Source organism: Culicoides brevitarsis, chromosome 3 (assembly GCF_036172545.1).
Source record: "Culicoides brevitarsis isolate CSIRO-B50_1 chromosome 3, AGI_CSIRO_Cbre_v1, whole genome shotgun sequence".
Lineage (NCBI taxonomy): Eukaryota > Metazoa > Arthropoda > Insecta > Diptera > Ceratopogonidae > Culicoides > Culicoides brevitarsis.
In genome coordinates, this window is record NC_087087.1 from 67,474 (window position 1) to 86,856 (window position 19,383).

General features: G+C 30.0%; 2 protein-coding genes across 2 annotated transcripts; both read left to right on the forward strand.

The window, feature by feature from the left end:
* The first annotated feature begins 4,610 nt into the window (after positions 1-4,610).
* On the forward strand, positions 4,611-6,138 carry LOC134834769 (small ribosomal subunit protein uS5m). Its single transcript, XM_063849543.1, has 2 exons — positions 4,611-4,781; positions 4,851-6,138. Exons 1-2 carry the CDS (start codon positions 4,628-4,630, stop codon positions 6,008-6,010), a joined length of 1,314 nt encoding a protein of 437 aa, XP_063705613.1. The 5' UTR covers positions 4,611-4,627; the 3' UTR covers positions 6,011-6,138.
* A 318-nt stretch (positions 6,139-6,456) lies between these two features.
* Positions 6,457-18,680, forward strand: LOC134835987 (autophagy-related protein 2 homolog B). The gene is made up of 12 exons (XM_063851073.1): positions 6,457-6,723; positions 7,422-7,590; positions 7,658-7,807; positions 11,442-11,544; positions 11,607-11,814; positions 11,887-13,479; positions 13,588-15,559; positions 15,624-16,135; positions 16,195-17,470; positions 17,533-17,687; positions 17,745-17,897; positions 17,950-18,680. The coding sequence occupies exons 1-12, from the start codon at positions 6,547-6,549 to the stop codon at positions 18,178-18,180; spliced, it is 6,699 nt and encodes a 2,232-aa protein (XP_063707143.1). The 5' UTR covers positions 6,457-6,546; the 3' UTR covers positions 18,181-18,680.
* The last annotated feature ends 703 nt before the right edge of the window (positions 18,681-19,383 follow it).

A 19,383-nucleotide genomic window follows, 5' to 3' on the forward strand; every position in this document is an offset into this window, starting at 1 on the left:
GCACTCTCGTTCACACACATTCATAAATGCTCATACGTAACACAATCGTTTCCTCCTTCTATTTTATTTTTACTCATCTGTCGGTTTACATTAAAACCATTCGATTGGATTTAAAGAACCCTTCATATTGTACAAGGGCGGAGTCAAAATAGAATATTTGAATAGCAATTGGATTATAATATGGTATAAAAAAATGTGTTGGAACACTGTTACCCGCAATTGTATGGCGTTGTTTTGTGTAGATGATGATGATAAAGGTTTCATTGTGTTTGTTTTTGTTATATTGGAGACAGAACAGAAAAAATGAGTACGTCGCGTCACACGACATTCCTTCATTTTCACCTTTCGTTTTTTTTTCGTTGCTTTTTATTACATATAGAATCTAGACATTCGTTCATCCAAGCTATATTCCTAATTATTACTACATCAACAAACGTTTGGTCTTATAAAAAATCACGTTCCTTTGATTTCCATCTCAAATCTTAAAAGTAAAGTTAATTGCAAGCACAAAGGTAGAAGCCTATAGAAATTATTTGTGAGTGTCTACTTCAAGCATTTGTGTCTTTTGTTCGGTTTATCCTCATACATTTATCACATTGAAAAACACGAGACATTTTTTTTTCGCATAGAATTGCTTTTTTTCAATAGAAAATCAAATTTGCATTCATCGGTTGTCGTTCGGAATAATAAAAAAATCCTTCTATATAGAAGTAAATATGTACACACATACAAAAATAGAAAGAAAAGTGATTTTAAAGTTTTTCCTGCTTGCACCAATACAAGTACCATCTTGACTTATAGCTTTTTGTGCGTGCAAAGCCGTAAAAAGTACCTATAGTAAAATAGTTACATACAAGCTATTTGAGGAAGTTCAATGCATAAAAAAAATAAAATCGTAAAAAAACTAAAAGTTTGGAATAGGATGACAATAATTCCTTATAATATGAACATATATTATATTTTGCTTTCTTAAAAAGTGAAGCAATTTTTAGTTTTAAATTTGAGAGTTTTTTTTTTGCTATATCTTAAAATATTTTTTTGTCTGTATAACTTAGTTGAATATAAATTGGGCATATGATTCGGTTAATGCGCAGTAGAGTTTCAATATTTTTTAGATTCTCTTTTTCTATATTCATACATTTCGTATAGTTTGTAATTATCGACATCGATATTGCCAACCAGAGAATAAAAGAGTGAGAGAAGAAAAAAAAACAAAGCACAGGTAAATTGAAGGTGTCAAAAGAAGAACGCTCGAACGCGGTCTGAGGAGGTTTTTGAGTTTTGTTGGAGAGTCTTTTGTATTATATTTACTACAAATACTATAATATAAATACTAAAGTTTGTTTGTGTACCTACCCATATATACTTATTTTTGAACGTTTGATGAGAACAGTTTTATTGCAAGCAGCCCATTTATCGAGCAAAGCCAAAACATATACGGAAAAGTCTTTGAAGTAGGCACTTGAAATCATTCAGATTGAGATCGTATATTCTCTAAAGGTCTTATTGATATACATTCAATTTAAATCGCTTATAGTTTTTTTTTCTTTTATTTATATAAATAGTGCGTTACTAAAACAATTCTTTAAATAATTTTTAATTATCTTAAATTTCAATCTGGTTCCTTATATTCAAAATAAAATTAACATATATTAGAAAGGCAAAAATTTAAGTAAATTAACACCTCTGTATTTTATGTTCGTTATTTTAAAGCAAAATAATGAAATTTATTTAAAAAGGTAATAATGCTTATTATTTTAATAAACAAATAAATAAATAGGCTGGTGTAGCTTTTAAAGTGTCTACTTTCAATAATAAAAAATAATAATAATATTTAACACTTTTGAATTATTTTTTTTTGTTAAAATATAAAAACCGCACTGAGAATAGATGAGTGTGAATGGTTGTCATCGAGTGCTTGATACTATATTTATTATTATTATCAAATTAAATATTAAAGACTCTCCAATATATGTACCTATATTTTAGCAGCATGTAGATAAAAAGGTGTGAAATAAGCCAGCCTTGTTGAGTTTTTTCATAGCTGTGCATGAATGTTTTGTTATGATTTTGATGGAAATTGTATTTCATGCTATGTGCATTGTATGTGTCATGAGACACTTGAAAATATGAATTCAAAACCATACATTATAATAAAACATGGTATATATGTATTTTGCGGAGTATGTTGAATATAATTTTGAATTTTGAGTGGAAATTATTGTTGTGAAGAATTAGTTTTTGTGATGGGAATTGTGTCATTATTGTTCAAATATTTTAAATTTCAAAAAAATTATAGAGTTGAAAACGATATATAGTAATGTTGAAATTTTAAATTTAAATTTTATAGACAAGACGATTTTGCCGCCGGCACAAAATTACAGAGTCCTGTAATAACGAACATTAAAGATCATTAAATCCTGAAATGTTACAATGTTTATATTTATCACACCAACAATTTTATATGCCATGCAAACGCATGAAGATTGATGCGATTATAAATTTTGAGTGAGAGATTTAATCCCATTTACTATTCATAATGTCTAATAAAACTTCGTATGATGCGATATTTTGGGGGCGGGTGATATGATTTATGTCTCTTTTAGGATTACAAAAGGATTATGTATGATTATATAATAATGGGTAATAATGTGATGTAATGTAGAGTGTATTATCTGTAATAAGAAAGAAACTTATGACAAGTGACTTGAATTTTTTAAACACATAAACTCACCTGGAAAATTACTTCGTTAAAAAAGTGTTTTTTTTTTCTCTGTGTTCTCCATTATTTTATTATTATAAATCCTTGCTTGCTCACTGTGATTTATACAAGATAAATTAAGCAAAAAATAGAAAGCCCCTTGAAATTTTAACAGAGAATAACTGTAACAATATAGATTTAAATCACCCTATTAATGATAATTCATTTCATACGTATTGCTTCCTATTTTTTTACTGTCGTTTGTCTGTATATATCTGTATGAAATCTTGAATATACAATAAAAAAAAATAATTTTTCATGAATTTATTCTTAAGTGGCTTCACATTCATCAATTGTGCTTTGATGACATGTTTCCTAAATGTCTATTGTTATGCAATAAAGTATTTTGAAGTGCATTCGGGGCGAAAATTCTGAAAACCTCTGTTTTGTCACTATAATGCTATTTGAAACATTTTTTTCATTTCCTATAAAACATTAACGGTCAGCTTGTGATAAAAGTATATATATGTATTGTAATGTAATTTAAAAATTCAGTAATTGACCTTGACTATCTACAGCCATTTTCTATTGACTTAATGATCATAATTTTCTCAGTTTCACAAAAGGTATAAAAAGCTAAATATTACTACAAATACAAAGTATTTCAAGCGATATATGATATTTCATTATGTTTCTGAATTGGTAATAGTGGTAATGAAGGTTCTCTCTTAAAGAGTATCGTGTGTCAAACATATAGTATTTATTATTCGGAAGGGCAAAATCCGCAAGAGTGTGCTTCAATGTTTTTTCCTTAGTTTTTTTTATCACTGCATGTTCATTGAACGTTATATTATGAAGATCAGCAAAGTGTGCTTGTCATTATATTATTTTATTGTTATTTTTTGGCCTCTCAATCCTGTATAAAAAAATTGACTCGTCAATATGGTTTTTAGCATTTAAAAGAGAACAGCAACTTGGAATTTTTCCTTTTTCTCTTTTATTCATCTTTCTTTTCATACATCTCGTTAAAATTGATTTTATTTTAATAAAAATGAATTCTTACATATTTTGACATCAAGAAAAGTAATTTTTTCATTTCAACTGTAAAAATAAAAAAATTTGAACACATAATTTAATGTAATGAAAATACGGAAATGTTCTTTGAATGTCTATTTAATGATTCTTAACCTTGAAAATATAAAAATACGTAAAAAACATAACTTTTTTGAAATTTTATATAATGGTTGTAAAGCTTAAAAATTGAAAGATACAAAAATACGTAAAAAAAATACGTAATTTTTGTCGAGAAAACTCTTATTTGAGTTTTTTCAGCTTGAAATTCATAAAACATTAAGAAAATTTCGTTTGAATGTCAATTTGATGGTTGTAAAGCTTCAGAATTGAAAATTAGAAAAATACGTAATTTTTGTTGAATGTCTTATTTGAATTTTTCAGCTCAAAGATTACGAACATTTTCGTAAGCTTCAAAATTGATAAATATGAAAATACATAAAAATTAATTGTTTTGAGCAAAAGTTTTATTTTTCAATTTTCTAAAATTTTTGAGTTAATTTTTAAATAAAATAATCAAGAAAGTAAGGAAACCTCAACTTTTCTTCAAAAAGATTCATACTAAATGTTTTTTTTTTTCATGTATAATGCAACAATTTTTTTTGAAAAATTTATTATATATCAATATGTTGACGTCTAAAAATGTTATATCAACTTATATCAACTTTTGAATTTTAAGCTTGCAATTCTTTAAATGAAGCATTAAATACTTTCACAGGCATTCACGTGGTGTGATTTAATGAACGACATTTTTATTCAAACATATCACAAATTAATACTCCCCATACAAAGACAATGATTGAGAAATAAAACAAATTTTTCTTTTGTATCAGCCTTAAATGTCATAGCAGAAAAATGTCTTTGCTGCTCCGTTCGGTGAATATTTTATCGAATTCCTACAAAATTTTGCCTGCCAGTAATGCAAGATTTGTTCCAATCAACAGTGTCATCATCAACAAATATGCTCCTTTGTTAGAATTTGTGCGACAAGTTGGATTTTTCAGCAGAGGTAAGTTTTTTTTGCACCATAAGGTTATGTATTATCATGTTGATTTTCATTTTTTGTTTTGTGTTTCAGTGCCTGCTTCTCAACTATGGAAAGGCGTTAGTTCTGTCAGTAACGCAGGAAAGAAACGAGGCCGTGGAAAATCTGTAATGCGCCCTCGTGATTTGAATCGAGGACAAATTATTGGAGTAGGAAAAGAAAATATTATTTGGCCTGGATTAAATGCGCCCATCATACAAGGCAAGGAATTGGTACATCAACAAAGACTTCCGCCTAATCCAAATCACGAATCCAAAATATTGGAGATACGTGACAATGCGCCGCAAGGTAATCGGATGAAAATAGATGCTTTGGATCGAGGATGGTCCGGAAAACGATTGCCTGGAAGAAGTATTGGGCCTCCAGATCCAATTGGTGAAGATAATTTTGAGGGATTTGATACAAAAGTCATCGAGCACAAACAAGTTTTTACCATGAAAGGAAATATGGGTAGAAAACGTCGTTGGTCAGTGTTTGTTGTTACGGGAAACAAAAACGGACTTGCCGGATTCGCTCAAGGAAAATCTAACGATCCGAGAGCGGCGATGAGAAAAGCGAAAAATCGTGCGGGACAGCATTTGATTCATTTTGAACTCTATAATGGACATACAATAATCCACGATTTTTTTGCACAATTTAGCAAAACCAAGATTTTTGCCAAAAGAATGCACGAAGGTTATGGATTAGTATGTCATCGTGCTATCAAAGTGTGTTGCGAATTGTTGGGCATAAAGGATTTACATGCTAAAGTTGAAGGTTCGACCTGCGTTCATCACGTCGTCAAAGCATTCTTCATTGGAATTTTACAACAAAAAAATTTGCAACAGTTGGCGGAAGAAAAAGGATTGCTCGTTGTTGAGAATCGGAAAACAGATGGAAGCCTTCCAAAGGTTGTTGCTCGGCCATCTCGTTGTCGTAAAGAAGAGGAAATTGATATCGACGAAGTTACAGACTTTAAGTTGTATGCGATGAATAATCGTGTTCCGTTGAAACGTAAAAAACATCCTCCATTCTATACACGATTGCCTTATTGGCCAATCTACTTGAAGAAACAAGAAACAATTCGAAACAAGGATAAAGTTCGCCTAAATATGCTTGTAGAACACGGAGAATTGCGAAGTTTTCTCACTGACAACTATCCAGAGTGCAAACCCGGAAGACCAAAAAGAAAACCCGAAGAAGCTGAAGCTTAATAAACAATAAATCTGTAGCCTCTTTAAAAACTTTTCAGTCAATAAAAAGTCTTATAGTTGTTATAAATTCTTATCAAATTACATATGTAGTAGTTACCCATGTTACAAACAAGTAAATAAGGATGATACAATAGTCAGAAATGTTTTGAATTTTTTCATCTTAATAATTTTTTCAGTTTTAAAATTTGGAGGAAAAAAATATCAAAATTTCTGTCAAAAGTAGATAAAAAATATTCTTCGAACTTTAGGGAAAAATTTTCAATTTGATACAGGAAAATAATCATTGAGAATTTATTGAAATAAGTACATTTTGTCTTTCAAAAGTCTATGAAAGGCAAAACATTTTTGACTGCTGTATCACCCTAATGAAGAAATTTCAAAAGTGCCTTAGGTATACAATAGCATTTGTCACAATTTTATCCGCCTCGCTTAACTAAAATCAGACGTAGTTTTTGAAAAGAGAAGTAAGAAACAAAAAAATATTTTAAAAAAACGAGGCAATAAACTCGCGAATAGAAGTAGAGACAAACGAAAAGATGCCGTGGTTTGACTTTAAATTGCCGTGGTCAGATACAATTAAGAAAAAAGTTTGCAGATATTTGTTACAACGATACTTGGGACAGTTTTTGGAGGAAAAACTAAAGTTGGAACAGTTAAATGTTGATTTCACAAATGGAAAAGGCAACGTCGAAAATGTAACACTATCGAGTGAGGTAAGAAATATGCTATTTTGACATTTTCGATGGATTCCTAAAGAGCATATTTGAATCAGGAAATTGCGATATTTTCTGTATGGTTGTTTATGACACAGTACAAGGCCATTTTATGGCAATCAGCTGAGTTTTGTATATGCGTTCAATTTTAATTCACCTTATATTTTGTCATTTTGGATTCTATAATTAATTCAAATTGTGTAACAAAGTGATTTAAAAGGTTATTGTGTCAATATGCAGAAAGAGTGACTCACGATTTGGAATGTAGAACAAAAATATTCTTGTGTGAGCCATTTTGTTGGAGACAACAAAGAAAAAGCTCCATACACAGCAGCTGTCTTTACGTATGTGTATTAGTTTCTCTAAATCATTGTGTTTGTGAGTGAGTTTTTTTGTCGGTTGATGTTATGCTGGTCAAGCGAATGCAAAAGCAACAGTTGATAAACATATTTTCGAACCAACTCTTTTATGATAGGCAATATGGCAATTTGTTTTTTCGAAACGAAAAAAGCTTTCTCAAAATCACTTTTTTTATAATTATTTCAATATTATCGAAATAAATTTATGAAAATATGTTCCTGAGAAAAAATATTGATGAGTAAAAGATTCGATAATTTATGTTTATGTCAATTATTTTAAGAGAGGTTTCTTATTACTTACACCTTGCTAATTTATCAATATTTTTTTTTTATTTTTAGGCATTAAATGAAATATGCGAGAGTCAAGGATGGGATGTAGAAGTAACAGGAGGAAGAATTGGTTCTGTTACTGTCAATGTACCATGGAAAGCTCCAATGGCTCAAGATAGTTACATTGAGATAGGTAATTTGTTTATCTCACTTAGACCAATGGCAAGGCAGAAGCATGGTAAGCATTTTTTATTTATAAATAATTATTCATAATAACATTAATAACACGTTTCTTCACTAAAAAGACGAAACTGGCATGCTTGAATCTATGTGGAGTTCAATGAGTAGCTCGATGCAACTTGCACAAGAATGTTTGGAACGTGAAGGCGATGTACCGCTTGTTCCATCTAATACTATTGATGGGTTAGAACGATTTGCACAATTGATAGATAATGGTAAGTCTTTAAACTAACAACTCAAAAAAAATTGAAATGCGGTAAAAAAAAAATAAAGAATAATAATACATAATTCGAAAGAGAAATTTCAGAACAATTCAATATATTTCGATAAATTAAATTAGTTTGCTTTAGACACATTTGTTACATGCAGAAAAATGCTATTTAATTTAATTTTTTTTTAATTTCTTGAAAAAATAAAAAAGGCCAAAAAACGGTAAATTTTGATGAAATTTTCAACTTTTTTTTTTATTTTGCCCCATTAGATTTTTGGCTTTTGAAATGGGACAGGGGACAAAAATATAGATAAAAATTTAAAATGGCCTTAATTGAAAATTAAATATAATTTAAAATTTTACATTTAAATAATATTTTTCATTTTTAATATATCAAAGAAAAGTTTGCAATTGATTAAATATTAAGGAAAATGTATTTGGATGTCTTTTGGATGATTCTAAAGTTTGAATATTGACAAATAAAAAATACGTAAAAAATACGTAAAAAAATACGTAAAAAATACGTAATTTTTATTTTGAGAGCCCATTTCTTTTTGATGGCTCTTAAGCTTGAAAATTGAAAAATAAAAAATACGTAATTTTTATTTTGAAAGCATATTTGATGATTTTTAAGCTTGAAATTAAACAAAAATTATGAAAAATGCCTTTGGATGTCTTTTAAATGGTTCTTAAGCTTGAATATGGACAAATAAAAAATACGTAATTTTCATGATTTTACGTAATTTAGATGGATCTTAAACTTGAATATGGACAAATAAAAAATACGTAATTTTCATGATTTTACGTAATTTAGATGGTTTATAAGCTTGAATATTGACAAATAAAAAATACGTAAAAAATACGTAAAAAAATACGTAAAAAATACGTAAAAAAATACGTAAAAAATACGTAATTTTCATTTTGAGAGCCCATTTTTTTTTGATGGCTTTTAAGCTTGAAAATTGAAAGATAAAAAATACGTAATTTTTATTTTGAAAGCATATTTGATGATTTTTAAGCTTAAAATTGAACAAAAGTTATGAATAAAAAATACGTAAAAAATACGTAATTTGAATTTTGAAAGCCCATTTGATGATTTTTAAGCTTAAAATTGAACAAAAGTTATGAAAATTGCCTTTGGATGTCTTTTGGATGATTCTAAAGCTTGAATATTGACAAATAAAAAATACGTAAAAAATACGTAAAAAAATACGTAAAAAAATACGTAAAAAATACGTAATTTTCATTTTGAGAGCCCATTTCTTTTTGATTTCTCTTAAGCTTGAAAATTGAAAAATAAAAAATACGTAATTTTTATTTTGAAAGCATATTTGATGATTTTTAAGCTTGAAATTAAACAAAAGTTATGAAAAATGCCTTTGGATGTCTTTTAAATGGTTCTGAAGCTTGAATATTGACAAATAAAAAATACGTAAAAAATACGTAAGCTTGAAAATTGAAAAATAAAAAATACGTAATTTTTATTTTGAAAGCATATTTGATTTTTAAGCTTAAAATTGAACAAAAGTTATGAATAAAAAATACGTAAAAAATACGTAATTTGAATTTTGAAAGCCCATTTGATGATTTTTAAGCTTAAAATTGAACAAAAATTATGAAAAATGCCTTTGGATGTCTTTTGGATGATTCTAAAGCTTGAATATTGACAAATAAAAAATACGTAAAAAATACGTAAAAAAATACGTAAAAAATACGTAATTTTCATTTTGAGAATATCTTTTTGATGGCTCTTAAGCTTGAAAATTGAAAAATAAAAAATACGTAATTTTTATTTTGAAAGCATATTTGATGATTTTTTGCCTTTGGATGTCTTTTGGATGATTCTAAAGCTTGAATATTGACAAATAAAAAATACGTAAAAAATACGTAAAAAAATACGTAAAAAATACGTAATTTTCATTTTGAGAGCCCATTTCTTTTTGATGGCTCTTAAGCTTGAAAATTGAAAAATAAAAAATACGTAATTTTTATTTTGAAAGCATATTTGATGATTTTTAAGCTTGAAATTAAACAAAAGTTATGAAAAATGCCTTTGGATGTCTTTTGGATGATTCTAAAGCTTGAATATTGACAAATAAAAAATACGTAATTTTCATTTTGAGAGCCCATTTCTTTTTGATGGCTCTTAAGCTTGAAAATTGAAAGATAAAAAATACGTAATTCTCATTTTGAGAGCCCATTTCTTTTTGATGGCTCTTAAGCTTGAAAATTGAAAAATAAAAAATACGTAATTTTTATTTTGAAAGCATATTTGATGATTTTTAAGCTTAAAATTGAACAAAAGTTATGAAAATTGCCTTTGGATGTCTTTTGGATGATTCTAAAGCTTGAATATTGACAAATAAAAAATACGTAAAAAATACGTAAAAAAATACGTAAAAAATACGTAATTTTCATTTTGAGAGCCCATATCTTTTTGATGGCTCTTAAGCTTGAAAATTGAAAAATAAAAAATACGTAATTTTTATTTTGAAAGCATATTTGATGATTTTTAAGCTTGAAATTAAACAAAAATTATGAAAAATGCCTTTGGATGTCTTTTAAATGGTTCTTAAGCTTGAATATTGACAAATAAAAAATACGTAAAAAATACGTAATTTTCATTTTGAAAGTAAAAAATACGTGAACAAAAGACAAATAAAAAATACGTAATTTTCATTTTGAGAGCCCATTTCTTTTTGATGGCTCTTAAGCTTGAAAATTGAAAAAAACGTAATTTTTATTTTGAAAGCATATTTGATGATTTTTAAGCTTGAAATTAAACAAAAATTATGAAAATTGCCTTTGGATGTCTTTTGGATGATTCTAAAGCTTAAATATTGACAAATAAAAAATACGTAAAAAAAACGTAATTTTCATTTTGAGAGCCCATTTCTTTTTGATGGCTCTTAACCTTGAAAATTGAAAAAATAAAAAATACATAATTTTCATTTTGAAAGCATATTTGATAGTTTTCAAGCTTGAAATTGATCAAAAGTTATGGAATATTTGTTTGGATGTTTTTTTGATGGCTCTTAAGCTTGAAAATTGAAAAATAAAAAATACGTAATTTTCATTTTGTGAGCTCATTTGATGGTTTTCAAGCTTGAAATTGATCAAAAGTTATTTTTGATGGCTCTTAAGCTTGAAAACTGAAAAATAAAAAATACGTAATTTTTCATTTTGATAAAATTTTTAGAAATTAATACTTTTTCATACAAAATGGCAAAATTTTAACGATTTTTGATCATTAATGAATATTTTAGTTGTTGGTAAAAATATTGAGATTTGAAACTTTAAAATTGATCTCAGAATATTAAAAATAAAAAATTTAGAGAAAAAAAATTAAAAAAAATAAGCTTCAAAAAATTTTGTAGAAAATTCATGTCAAATTTCGTTTTTCAATACAAATATTCTTTTAAATCGAAAATATTTTAAAAACTTTTTCAAAATTTCTTGAAAAAATATGAAAAAAGGCCAAAAAACGGTAAAATTTGATGAAATTTTCAATTTTTTTTTATTTTGCCCCATTGGATTTTCGACTTTTGAAATGGGGCAGGGGACAAAAACATAGAAAAAAATTGAAACGGCCTTATTTTGTTTTCATAAAAATAAATAAATATTTTCTATACTTTTAGTTTTGAATCGAATCAAGGCCAAATTTGTAAACACAACACTTAGATTAGAGTACTTGTGTCCCGAAAATGATTATGGAGTTGCCATCATTATAAAAATTGACAAGTAATATTTGAAATCTTTTTACATATTTTTATCTGAAGTAAAAAAGCTATTATTTATTGCAGTGTTGAATATGAAAATGAGGCAGGCGGCGATCCTCCTGATAAAGAAGATTGTTCAAAAAATGACAATGAAGAATATGAAGAACGTGAACATGAGAGTCAAGGAAAACAAAAGTCATTTTTACTTTCGACCTATTCGTCACATCATTTGAAAATGCATGGTATTACTTTTTACACAGAAGAATTCCGAATTTATAACCCAAGAAAGCATGTAGGTTATTTTTTATTTGCAATATTTTTAGAACTTTTTAAATTATTCATAGTTTTCTTTTACGATTTTCAGACGATTCCAAAGTCGGATACATTGTTGAATACAAGTGAATTATCGCCTGATCAGTTTTTGAGTGCAATTAACGAAATTCCGGGAAACTTATCTGCTTATTTGAGCCCTGAAGATCAAAGTCATTATGAAGATGCGACGGATGAACAACATGCATTCGAAGGCGATGAAATTTACAAGCCAGAAATTGAAATTTTGTCAACTGAACCTATTTTGTTGGGAAAATTAACAAACACACAGGAAATTCGCATAAAAATGAAACAAGTTGAAAATTTGCCAGGACCAAAAGTTGAATTAGAAATGACTTTAGGCTCATTTGTCATATTAATGTCACCAAGGCAATTGCACTTAATCAGTTATATAGTTGAAGTTTTGCTGTATTTAACCCCGATTCCCAAAAAACCAACTGAAACACCCGTTGTAGAACGAGAGAATACTCGTGAAAAATCGCGTGAATCTGATATCGACTTTTACAATCAAAAGTTTAGTGCAATGTCAGGAGTAATTGGCATGACGTCTCAGCAAGGATGGTCTTCTACAGTAACCGATCTTGATGATCAACTTTACAAGTCAACAGAGACATCCTCTCATGTTTATGCGGGAATCAGTGAATCAGTTATGTCATCCAACAGTTCGATGACAAGCTCAATAAGTAGTTCAGCGACAAGTGCAGGAAGTAAATCACGAAAACGTGGCATTGAAGCAGATCCAAATGCAGATATTTCACATTTCAAGTTAAGAATTGCTTGCATTGTTTTTGTATTGTTGCATGATGACATTCTTGTAGAAGCAGATACAATGTCTCATGAAGCTCCATTGACGGAAGACAGTGTTGCGAAATTAAAAATTAAGTCAGATTCATTTTTTGACACGCTTGAAAGTGTAACGGGCAGTGTGCGGATTGGATCAAATGACATCACAAAAATCGCAAAAACTATTGAAAATGCCTTGGAATATCACAATTTACGATTAATTCTTACTCCAATAATTGTTGAAGGCGAAGAGCAGCGTAACACGAGCGGTACAATGCTGAAATGCAATGTCTCAATTGCACGTGCTGATTTTAGTGAGCATTTAAATGACATTATCATTCCTTTGTTGAAATTCATACGAGAAGGAAATTCCCCTGGTTTGCCTTCGAGACCCGAAATAATGGTGAATTACAAACAAACGAGAGCAATTCAAAATACAGCTTCAGGCAAACGTCTTGCTCCGCCTAAAAGTGAATTTAATGTATCTTTGGCACAATCTGCAATGGAGCTTGATATTTCAATAATAGATCGTATAAGTGCTGTGTTGTATAAAGAACCATTCAGCATAGCACATATTATAACTAATACAATAGAAAATGAAAGTAAAACAAAAAGCTTTGGCGACTCAAAAACAGAGCTAAAAATCGATTGTTCTCAATTTGATGTGAAACTCAGATTTCCAATTGCTGATTTAAGACCAATTCACGATCCGCAGCGTGTTCCTTTTTGGAGTCGAAATGTTCGTCAAGATTTTTTGCAATTGCATCTGCAACAATTGAATTTTACGTATAATATTCCATCATGGATTGGTTTGCAAGCGAATCAAATGGATTTATCTTATTATGTGAGTATTTTACACATTTTTTATTTATTAGTACAAAATAGAATAACTTGAGTAAAGAAAATTTCGGAGTTAATTCTACTTTCTGTTTTTCTTCTTTTTGTCTTTCAGGAACATGAGAACGCACAGCCTGTTGAACTCGCAAGAACTGTGATACGAGAACTTCCTAATACAAGATATTCTGCAGCCTCTGTAGAGTATCCAAAAATAGGTATTTCAATTCCATCAACAAAATCTTTGCAAGATTTACAGGAAAGAATTTGTGTTGCAAGTGCAGAAGAAACGGATAGTGATCCTACATCAGGAGACAGCATAAAATTGGGAAAAACAAACAAATGTGAGCCTTCGCCATTTAGTTCTAAACGAGTGCTGCGAGAAAGTGAAACACGTCACTCAAAAGACGAATCAAGCAATGCAAATACAAGTGATCCAGAATCTTTTATAATTCCGGGGGATAACGCGGAAATGAGTGATTTTTGTGACAAAACAATGAAGTTGTCAAAAATTCAAATTGAAGTCGACTTTCCGACAATTAGTTTGCAACTCAAATCTAAACAATTTTATGAGGTTTTGTACAACCGTTTGAACTCTGACTTATTAATGTGGATGCCAGGAGCTCCATATGCTACAAATTTAGCAGGAACAACGTCAACGAGTACGTTAACCGCTGCTATGGATCATGCAAAATTAGTAATTGCGGAGAGCTCTCTGAATGTTGGGATGATGGATTCAATTTATGCTCCATTTATAATGTGCAAAAGTAAGATAAATTTAGAATCGAGCACAAGTGCATCAAACTCCGAATCAGAAGCTGAATCAGATAACGTTTTCTATTCCACGTATGGGCGCTCTCGACCAACACGAAAGCCAATTTCTCAAGCAAAAAAGCCATTTATCGATTTGAGTAGTACATCATCTTTTAAGATGAATATTCGAAAAGGAGTTGTAACAGTTTATGCTCCGGTTAGAGACTCTCAAAATCACGTTATTCCCGGTCAATTAGGCGAGTTTGTTATTAAACTTAGCTCGTGTTATCTCTTTTCCGTTAATGGATATCGTAATAATCCAAATCTTGCTTATTTGTGTTTCAATGGCAAATCTGCTGAAGTTTATCATTGTGGTCTTACTCCATCGCCGTCATCGAATCCTCCATTACGATTAATAGGCAGTATGTTGCCTACTCACATGAAAAGTACGTTGTATCCAACACCAAAAGATTTGACACAACAACAAAACAAAGGAAGTCCAAATCGCGAAATGATATCTTTGGCAATTCAAATTAAAAAAATGCCCGAACAAAATATCAAAAGAATTCGCGTTTCCGCTGGAATTCAATTAACGACGCTTCGACATTACTCTGCTCGTCCTCAACACATTTGGTTAACGCAATTAATGGATATGTTTGACGTAAATGATTATCCAATTCAAGGTTATAAATCTACGAGTGCCATCACAGAGTTGCATCTTCATTTGTGGGATTGTGCAATCGATTATAGACCCTTATCTCTACCATATCGAGCAGTTGTGACATTAGGTACATTTATGATCAGTAGTAACATTGCATCACAAAATACTGGATGCACATTTCGATTTATAGCTGAAGACTGTACTTTGTCTTTAGCACCGCAAATTCTTCCTGAAGTTAGTCAAGAAGCAAAAAATAAAGAAAAATATCAACCGATAGAGAATAAAATTACTGTTCTTCCCTCTGCTGAACTTGTATGTGTTCTCGAATTAGGCCTTTTTGAAATTTCTTTACGGCTAAGTGAGAAAGTAACAGCTTCTTTCCCGAAATTCGATTTGAGAGCAGCAATTAACGATGTTCATATACGCACCTGTTCAGATTCTGCCCAAGCTTTGGCACGTTTAATTGGATATTTGGCAGCAGAAGGCGATTTGGAAGATAAATTAGACGCAGAACATGAAGATGATACGAGAATGTCAACGACGAGTTTGAATGCTACCGATAAAGAAGAAGATTTACTTTCTGTTAAAGCACAACAACAGGTTGTTACTGTACCAGAAGAACAACAGAATTTCGTAAATACTCTATTAACAGATGCCATGGAAGAACATGTGACACGTAAGCATTTTTAAAAATAAAAAAAAAAAAAACATTTTAAATTCTAAACAAATATTTTTTTCAGATGATTCAACGTTAGATAACGAATCATCCTCCGGCGTGGAATTATTTTTTTTTCCTAATGAAACAAAACAGCCTTGTACGAAGAATCGTCAAACATCAATCTCAAGTGAAGGAACTGTTTCTTGTATTCGTTCAGACTCAATTAAACGTCGTTTTGCATCAGATGATAGCATAAGTGATGCATTTAGCCTTCAAGGAAATTCTTACAAGGATGATCATCATTCATCTACATCTGATCGACCATATGACACGGAGAGTGTAAACACAGAATTGGGTGAATTGTTAGATTTTGAAAGATCTGTAATGGTTGGATTGAAACATGAGGAAACAGAGTCAGAAGCTTTACCACAAGTTCGCGATGAGCTTGGAGATACAATAAAGGTTGCAATAGAAGTTGGAAAAACCGGCATTTCAAATGAGTATGAAAAAAAGAAAGAAAAGATATCAGCTCCAAGACGAAAAATAAGCTCTGATACAGATGAAGATTTTTGTTTTATATCAGAAGAAGAAAGGGTAAGAGAAATTTGATAAATTTTATTTAATACCTACTTATAATATTATTTATCTTTTAGCCATATTTCTACGAGCAAGATATCTTGTCGGATAATGATCCAATACGAATTGTTGATAATCATTTCTATTTACCATCTGGTAAGCCAGATCTTTTGAAAGCTCCTGCAGAGTTTCCAATGGCTGTAATGCGATATACTTTATGTGAAATGTCGCTAATTTGGCATATTTATGGGGGAAATGATTTTCCTGATCCAGATGTTGAAAGAGAATTACAGAAGGAGAAAAAACGTGGAGTAACAAATAGTCCTACAGTAACGTTTTCAAATAAAAACATGTCGGATGCTTATCGAATGGGTGTATCTTATTCTAAAGGATCGCCGACGATGCAATTAGGAGCTTCTCCATGGTCGAAACTCACATGGCGAACTCGCGGAGGACCTGGGCGTAAACATGACGTGTTAATGGAAGCTATAATAAACAAAGTTCGTTTTTCTCATGAGCAATATCCAAACAATACGGAACAAGCGAGTCGTCAAGTATTGTTGATTACCGAATTGGAAATTCGTGATCGTTTAGCTGCATCAAATATCAATAAATTTCTATATCATCCATTAATAGGTCCAAAATCTAAAGGAACGCCTCATATGATAGTCATTAAGGCATTACATTTGCGCCCGAATCCTCAATTGACTTCACAAGAATGTTGTCTTCGCATAAGCATGCTTCCATTACGATTAAACATTGATCAAGATTCTCTTTTGTTTTTGGTAAAATTTTTCAATGAAATGGCTGGCAGTCATGATACATCAGATATCGCTTCTTCCTCGATCTCTGAAACAACAAAACAACAATTACAAACGCAACAAAACCAACAAATTACGCCTTATCATCCGCCAATAATGATGGTTGAAATTCCAGATGCTACACAAGAATTGCAAGCACGCAAAATGGTAAATGAGAATTTAATGTTACTTTTGGATAAAGATCAAGAGAATCAGGATAACGAAAGTAATATCGAGACATCCAGTGAGTGTGAAGATAATGCACCAATTTATTTCCGAAGCATTATTTTTGGACCAGATGTTCCAATTCGTTTAGACTATCAAGGAAAAAGAGTTGAAATGAGTCATGGGCCGATTGCTGGCTTGTTAATGGGTTTAGGACAACTTCAATGTTCTGAATTAGTTCTAAAACGAATAACTTATAGGCGTGGAATCCTCGGAATTGATAAATTGGTTAAGTTTTTAATACAAGAATGGTTACATGACATAAAGAAACGTCAATTACCAAAAATTTTAGGAGGAGTTGGACCAATGTATTCGTTCATTCAATTATGTAAGATTTTTATTTTAAAATATGTAACTAAAAATAAAATTTTTACTCTTACATATTTTAAGTTCAAGGAATATTCGATCTGTTTTGGCTTCCAATTGAGCAATATCAGAAAGATGGTCGAATTGTTCGTGGCTTACAACGAGGTGCTCAATCTTTTACAGCAAGAACAGCACTTGCAGCTTTAGAAATAACGACACGCCTCATACATTTATTACAAGTAAGTTTATCTTTAAATACAATTTTTGTAGTATGTATTAATCTTGTTACTGAATAGATAACTGCCGAAACTGCTTATGATATGCTTTCGCCAGGACCATCTGTTCGTCATCGAGGAAGGCGTGATCGTAAGGGCAAACGTAAACGTCTTCATCCTCCTCCGCAAGATATTCGCGAAGGCGTTGCACGAGCTTATGAAGTTGTTAAAGAGGTAATTTTAAGAAATTTTACAAGTAAAATCGCTTTACATTTGTCTATTTCAGGGTTTGGGAGACACTGCAATTCAAATTTGTGAAATGGCGGCTTTAGAACACGATCAAAAAGGAGCTGTTGGAGCGGTTGGTGCTGTTTTACGTCAGATTCCGCCGACAGCTGTTCGCCCAATCGTTTTGGCAACACAAGCAACGTCAAACGTTTTGAGTGGTGTTAAAAATCAGCTAGTTCCTGATGCCAGAATGGAGGCTAAAGAGAAATGGAAAGACGAAGAAGAGTAGTAATTTAACAAAGTTTTGTTGAGGTTTATTTTTATATGATATTTGTCTGCTTATTTGTGTAAAAGTATATTAACAATATTTTTACAATACATATGTTGTCATATTTAAGTTAGTCAAAAGTATGATGATAATTTATTAAATAGAAAATTAGTTTAATCAGGTCTCATAGAGTCACTTTTGTTGTTTGTCATTTTATAGGAAAACATTTACAAAATTTTTGATTGTGTAACAACGACTGTTCAATGTATAAAGTTAAAAGATAATGTGATCAAACAGGAAATATATTTTTTTTTAAATTTATCTCTAAAAAGTTTTATTTTTATATAAAAAAAAAACAAAATTTTAAATTTTTATGCATAATACTTACAATTGAATAATTTGAATTAATAGATAGATTTTTTTACAATAAATAAATATATAGTGAAAAGCAGAAATTTATCATTGACATAGAGAAAGAACAAGAATACGACTTTTTTTTAAATTTTATTAAAATATAAATAAATGAGCATGTAGTTTAACTTGTAACTTAAATTAGAAATAAAAGTTTTACAGAAATGAATGATGATAAACTGAGTAATGCAGAATAAAATTTATTGATAATTATAATTTAATCTAATAAAACAAATATTTTAAAAAATAACATTTATTTTAGTGTATTACAACAACAGTTTGATATTAATAGACTTTCTTCGCATGTGTTAGCAAACAAAAAACTACAATCTTGAAATCTACATTGATATCCGATTTCACCTAAAATGTCATAATTAGAAGTTCCAAATTGATTATTAAAAGGAAAAGATGAGCAACAACAGACATCATGTAATTGTTTCTCATAGCAATAAGAAAAAACAGTTGGCTCGCAAAAAGGACATTCGCCATGAAGTGTCGGAGGATAAGGTATATGCGGAAAAGGCGATTGAAACGTTGGAAGATAATGCTGATGAGGGTCTTTTTGTATATTTTGCTCTCTTTCGGAAGCTGAGATTAAGTCGTCTAATTCTGTTACGGCTGAAAATTAAAAAAAATTAAACATGTAATTGAGATTTTATTACTTTGTTTCATTACAAAAAAAAAAAAAAAATTACCTGATTTGATTAAATTTTGTGTAGAAGATTTTGTGTTAAATATTAAAATTATGGAAAATAACAAACAAAAATTTAAAAACATTTTCTTATGAGTTTGAATTGACGAAGTTTACTTCAG